General features: G+C 42.1%; 1 protein-coding gene across 1 annotated transcript in view; it reads right to left on the reverse strand.

Annotated features, from left to right (window-relative positions):
• The window catches only part of NRPA1 (nuclear RNA polymerase A1), a 74,973-nt gene extending 71,858 nt beyond the window's left edge, over positions 1 to 3,115 (reverse strand). The window contains exons 1-2 of the mRNA XM_010253602.3: positions 2,956 to 3,115; positions 2,369 to 2,538 (exon numbers count right to left, since the gene is read on the reverse strand). Of these exons, the coding sequence (XP_010251904.1) occupies positions 2,369 to 2,538; positions 2,956 to 2,973 (188 nt within the window). The 5' untranslated portion in view covers positions 2,974 to 3,115. The remainder of the gene's footprint in view (positions 1 to 2,368; positions 2,539 to 2,955) is intronic.
• Positions 3,116 to 6,956: the final 3,841 nt, after the last annotated feature.

Genomic DNA, 6,956 nt, shown 5'->3' on the forward strand with positions numbered 1-6,956 from the left:
AGATTGGATTTTGAGGTAGAAGAGAATAGGGTAGGTGATGGGCAGCTTCAAAGATCGGTGAGTTCTTCTAAGGGACAGGGAAGAGCAAATGCTGGTTTGTTGGAGGATGCAGCTAGTAGTGTGTCTACAGGTGTAAACAGCACTGTAATCATGAGGCCTTACCGAGGTGGAGAGCTACGAGCAAATGCTGGTTTGTTGAGTTCAAGTCTTCTGACTCCGTCAATGGAGAGCTAGGTACGAGTTCTTTTGCTCCTCCCACATTAGACCAGGAGAATAGAGTCTTAGGTGCAGTTTCGAATGGGGGGTTTACAGTGGATTTGGAGATGGTAGATGTAGAGGAGGGTGGAGTTACAGTGGAGGCAGTGGAAGAGGTGGTGTACAATGAGTTTAAGAACAAGGAGGGAGGCAGCATAAAAGTAGGAGAGGGTAAGAAGGTGAGCTCCATCAAAAATTTGATTCATGTTGTTGAGTTAGGGGTGACTCTGATTCTTCGGTCTCTGAAGTGGTCATTGGAAGGCTGAGAGTTGATTTGGGTTGCAGGGTAAAGGAGACTATTCTGGTCAAAAGTGGTGATGCATCGAAGATTCCAAAGAAACCTGAAACCCATAGCTTCAAGTAAGTTTAATGTTGTTCATGTTACAAAGGTTTTGCTAAGAGAGACTTTGAAGCCTTTGAAAGAAAGAGGAAGGTGACAATTTTGGGGGGACCCTCTTGTACGATTATTCCTGATTTAATAAAATCTTGCATTACCTTTTGTCCAAAAAAAGAGAGAGGAAGGAAGAAAGCATGAGGAAAGTTTATCGAGTGCTAGGAGGAGAAATATGGAATGAGGAAGGAGGTCTGGAAGGGTTTAGACAGGTTGAAGATTAATTTGAGCTCCGTTGGAGTTCTGTAGTTACTGATATATTTGTACAAGATTGGTTTCATTCGAGCTTCATTATCTGAAGTTTGTTTAAGTATGGGTGGGAGGTTTTATTATTGTGACTCAGGGTGTTATCTTAATACCTATCATTTGGATGTATTCAGCTTTTTCTCTTCTTTGATAAAATTTTCCTGTTTGCTTATCCAATAATATGATGATGATGATGATAACTACTCCACACACCTTTCCATTAATGGTACGTGTGAAATAGGAAAATTTGTTGTGAAACCGGTCCTCAGTTGGTGCACCACTTTGGAGCAAGGAGAGTCTTTTGCAAGATGCATGTCCCCATAATTATCCTCTTCTCACCCTTCTTCCTCCTAGTTAAGGTCAACTCAATTTTGAGAGTGATCAACCTCATCATCAACTTCTAGTTCTTTATCCTCATGGCTATAGTGCCACACATATTTAGATTCTCCTTTCTACAATCAGATGAAACATGGCCCCATTCAATGCATTTGAAGCACCTTACTGCATTACGGTTTAAGGTCTTTACTGCCCCATCCCCATGGACAAAATTATCATAATTTGCTGGTCTCTTCTTGGTTGTTGTTTTGGGCCTTTGGTTATAGTTTCTAGCACTTCCTATTCTAGTTGAAGATGAACCAATACTTCTAATCGTTTAAGAAATGGACCAACACCTGCTACCACTTTTCTTAGTATATATTGGGAATAGACCAATACCATCAGCAATGCCTGGTTTCAATCCCTCCTCAAACCCTCTTCCTCCCCTAAATACTTAATAGTCCCCAAAAGTTTATCAACATTTCAAATATACCCCTATAAACTCCAACACCCTCCTAAAAGAACAACAACAAAACCAAATACATTATATCTCTCTACAAGCGAGGATATTGAAACTATTCATCAAAAAAAAGCGAGGATATTGAAACAGCCTCCATGAAAGTTAGTGTAACCCTTGCTGAACAGAACAATATTCTTGAAATTAACTCCTGACTTGAGGGGCCAATAAGTGAGCAACACCTAAGATCTATCACCATGAAGGAATCAATATTTCTTTCTAATCACATAGAGGAGGGGGGACTTGTATGTCCCTCAAGTTTAAGAACTAATGAGTTTGACCAGTGTTTTAGAATTAATGAATTTGACCAGATAATATGATAAGATCAATGTTAGTTTCAGTTAGCCAGTGAAGTCGTGTTTGAAATATCCCCTTTTGTTTGTTTCAATATATTGTAACTTGTGACCCTCAAGAGATGACATTCTGGCTTAAGCTCTTCCCAATCACACTTTGTCATAACATGGTCAAATTCATTTTGAGTCGTGAGCTCTAATTCCAGACGTGTTTTCAAGAGTCTTAACATGACCCATACTCAAGGACTCAAGAGCCCAGATTCCTCAAACAGAGCTTTCCCATAAAGTTGTCTACAAACGAATACCATGAGAGACAGTAAATGAAATAAACAAATGTTTGCAGAAACTTACGGTGTCCTGTCGTCCAATGGACCCAATGCTGGATCGTACAGACCACCAGGCAGTGGTCTCTCTACGTTATCGAATATAGTCGGATTTGTAATCTTCTTGAAACTGAGGTTCCTCACTTCTTCATCTGTTAAGAAGCTAAAGCGAACTGCCTCCACATGTTCTGTCGCCCCCTGCACCAAAACCCAGTATTAGAAAAAACGGTAGCAAATGTACAAATAGACTAAAAGGCAATAAAAACACCAAATATAAGCTCAATGCGGATGTTTCTCTTTCTTCCAAAGTAAATTTCGTTGCAACCCCTGTTCTCAAAATCCCAGTAAATTCAAATAACACGACTGGAAAAAATAAAAAGAAAATCTTCTCTTCGGACCCATGAATAGAATCTGAACTGAACTTCAATGAAAATGGTCATAATACAAAAGTGCGGAATTTGAAATAGCATCAGCTGAATAACGCTCTCCTCGTGTCAAATAAATTCAATAAGTAAACTAACTATAAATAAGTTTGGCATCAAAGTGATGAACAAATCAAAATTCCGTAAACTTCAAATTGTGGAGAGAGAGAGAGAGAGATGGAATGAGGGAAACCTCTGTAACGTGAGCCATCTTTTTTGCTGTTTTGCAGGGAGAGAAAGAGAATATTTCAGGTCCAGTGCAGGAGAGCTAGAGTTTAACAAGCTTCGACGCTTATTCTGTTATTCATCCTAGGGTTGGACAGCTCTGTGTTTCGAAAGCAGTTTTGTTGCCGGGAATGGGCGGCGGCAATGGAGTCTAGGGCTACTTCGGGTCGCTTTGGTCGAATTGGTGATCCGGCCCCGGTCTACTACGTAAAAGACCGGTCCGAACGGAGCAATGAGAGAGAAAGGAATGGAACCCTGTGGATGGTCGAACCGTTGACCTGGAAACCCATGGCCATTATGGTTTCATTTTTTGGCCATTTTTTATATATTTAAATAAAAATAACTTTGTAATCATAGTTATGGGAAATGTGGACATTGCGAGGGATTCCAAAACCTTGAAAGATAAATCTAAAGTGACCTTAAGCACAGAAAAAATGGTGGTAAATCCACCAAACTGGAAAACACAATGAAAAAAATCAGAAAATCAAATCCAGAGTTCCGCTTTGAGGCTGAGCTAAACACATACGCAACCAAAGAAACAGACAGAGCATATCTAAGAAAAAAAAAACATTACACAAAAAAACCCAAAGAAAAAACAAAAGAGAATAAATGAAATGGTGGTAAGCACTTGACAATTTTGGAGGATCTTAAAGAAGAAGACCCAAAAAAAAACAAAAAATGAAAAAAAATGAACATATCTTCATCAAACTGCATACTCTCGAATAAAGCTCAAAATAGAAAAAACCTTTTAATAGTGAAAATCCAAAAGCATAAAAAACCAGGATTTTTGAACTATCATTGACTCGGATGGTTAGACGGTCGAACCATTCGGCCTGGGAACCGTCCAAGCAATCGGTTCCATTTTACCCCAATCTCAGTCCCTAGCAAAAAACTGTCGAATCGGTCAGTTACCCATTGACCAGGGTGATCGAACCAACGACCTGTCAACCTGACCAATGGTTTTTGCCCATTTTTTTATTTTTTGTAAGAATGGGCCATCCATTCGAACTGGACGATCGAACCATTCAAACGGGCCATCCATCCGACTCTCCAAATCGGTGCACTCGTAAGCGAACCGCTCCAAAATCAACAATTTAGTCGTTTTTGCCTGGTCCACGGAAGAAATGCTCAAAATTAACCCTTATGTCATAACTCACAAAATGAATGTGGACCCTTTAGTTAGGCTACTTCGACAAAAAAAATGCAACCTCACCCTGTAACAGTGGAGGGTAGTTAATGAGGAGGTCGGGAAGCTCCTCACTGCATATTTCATCAGGGAGGTTCATTACCCGAGCAGGGTTACAAACCTAGTACTCGTAAAAAAAGCCAATGGCAAGTGGCCCATGTGTGTCGAATACACCGACTTGAACAGAGTCTGCCAATGGATTACTTCCCCCTACCTAGAATAGACTGCCTAGTAGATGCAATATCAGGGCATGAGTTGTTGAGTTTCATGGATGCCTACTCCGGCTATAATTAGATTAGGATGGATACAATTGACCAAGACAAAACTGCTTTTGTAACCGAACTAGGGCTATATTGCTATAAAGTTATGCCCTTTGGTTTGGAAAACGCTGAGACAACCTTCCAGTGACTTGTAAATAAGATTTTTGAGACTTTGATTGGCAATAAAGTGGAGTGTTATGTTGACGACATGATCGTGAAGACTAAATTCTTTGAATCTTTAATTAACGACTTAGACGTTGTTTTTCAAATTTTGCAAAAACATAATATGAAATTAAATCTGAATAAGTGTGTCTTCGAAGTCACTTCGGGAAAATTTTTAGACTACATAGTCAACCGACATGGTATCGAAACCAGCCCAAAAAAAGTAAAAGTAGTTGTAGATATGAGACCACCTCAAAAAAATAAATAAAGTCCAGAGGCTGACTGACTGGGTAGCATCCCTAAGTCGTTTCATGTCTAAGTCGGCAGGTCGATGCATTCCCTTCTTTAATGCAATTAAAAAGAATGAGACTTTCGAGTGGACTGAAAAATGCCAACTCGCGTTTGACGATATCAAAAGGTATCTAAGTACCACCCCAATTTTAACCCGACCTGAGGAAGGAGATATTTTGAAGTTGTACTCCTCCGCGAGTGACGAGGTTGTCAGCTCGGTACTAATTAGGGAGGTATATTGGTTTCAACGGCTCGTCTACTATGTAAGTAAGGTACTGCAGGATGCAGAGACCAGATACTCCGCCATCGAGAAGTTGGCATACACTTTAGTAGTAGCAACTCGAAAATTACGCTCATACTTCCAAGCCCATAACATCATCATCCTTACGGAGATACCTTTAAGGCACATCCTACTTAAGCCCGATGTATCCAGGAGATTGAGGAAATGACCCATCGAACTTGGCGAGTATGACATCTGGTTCGAGTCACGACCAGTGAGCAAAGCCCAAGTCTTGGTAGACTTCATGGCAAAATGCACGTTTAGTGCACTGACTCCTGAACTGACTGAGCCCACTCGCATGTCGAAGGCATCAACCAGTGCAACACCGGTCCCGATTGTACTAGTACTGACCTGGATGAGGAGCCCTGTATCCTCCATGTCGATGGCTCGTCCAACCAGCGAGTAAGCAGCATGAGACTGATATTGTGCGGCCCGAGCGAGATGATGTTGGAGTATGTTTTCTGGTTTGGATTCAAGGCATCGAACAACGAGGCGGAGTATGAGGCACTAATTGTCGGGCTCAAGTTAGCAAAAGATATGGGAACGAAGCACCTCATCGTATGTAGTGACTCTCAACTGATAGTACCAAGTCAATGGTGATTACAAAGCTCGTGACTCGACTATGGCAGCCTACATAACCAAAATGAGAGAGATCATACCGAACTTCGGCTCGTCTGAGAATGCCGAGGCCGACACTCTGTCATGACTAGCAAGCATGACCGACAACACTATGGAGACTGTGTATATAGAGGACCTACCTTGGCCTATCATTCTCAAGGGGACAGAAGAGGCTGCTCCCATGTTGCAAGCAGAACCGAGCTGGATTGAATGCTCGTTGATTATCTGCTCCACGAGATCCTACCTATGGAACGCAATGCAACTCAAAGGATAGAGCGTCAATCAGCCAAGTACGTCCTCATAGATAGATGGCTGTACAGAAGACCATTCATGCTCCCCTACTTGCATTGCTTGCGACCCACAAAAGTTGAGCTTGTACTTCTATCCATGAAGGTCTATGTGAAGGGCACCTAGAGGGTAGGGCCCTTGCTAAAAAAACATTAAGGTAGGGCTACTATTGGCCCGCAATGAAAGCAAATGCACTCAAACTCATCAAGAAATGCAATAGATGTCAGAGGTATGCCAACATCCTCCATCAACATGCTACCGATTTGAAATATCTTACAAGCTCATGGCCCTTCGCGTAATGGGGAATCGGTATCCTCGGTCAATTTCCGCCGGCAACCAGACAGAGGAAGTTCTTAGTCATGGCTGTAGACTGCTTCACGAAGTGGGTGGAAGATGAACTGGTGTGCTATTTTAGAATAGCACCAGTTATGGAATTTAATGTCCTTAAATTGCTTACCGTTGTCAGAGATCAGTACCCGAGGTAACCTGAAGCGGGGCACACTATACTTTTCCAAAAGAAGTTTTGCACGTTCCAAGCTGTGATTGTTACGAGAGGTTCAGCTTCTACCCACTTAGTGAAACAATCAACTGCTACCACTAAAAACCTCCTCTGGCCTGTCGCTGGTGGAAACGGTCCGAGTATATCGATCCCCCACTGTGCGAAAGGCCACGGGCTGGTGAGATACTTCAGGTCGGCGGCAGGTTGATGGTGGATATTGGCATACTTCTAGCATTTGTCACATTTTCTGACGAGTTCGTTCGCATCTGCTTTCATTGTTGGCCAGTAGTACCCCTGTCGTAGCGCTTTTTGGGCGAGAGCCCTGCCCCCCAAGTGTCTGCCGCACAGGCTTTCATGAGTATCGCGGAGCATGAGCTCGACTTCG

Source organism: Nelumbo nucifera, chromosome 7 (genome assembly GCF_055504915.1).
Source record: "Nelumbo nucifera cultivar China Antique chromosome 7, China Antique-T2T, whole genome shotgun sequence".
In the NCBI taxonomy this organism is placed as follows: Eukaryota; Viridiplantae; Streptophyta; class Magnoliopsida; order Proteales; family Nelumbonaceae; genus Nelumbo; species Nelumbo nucifera.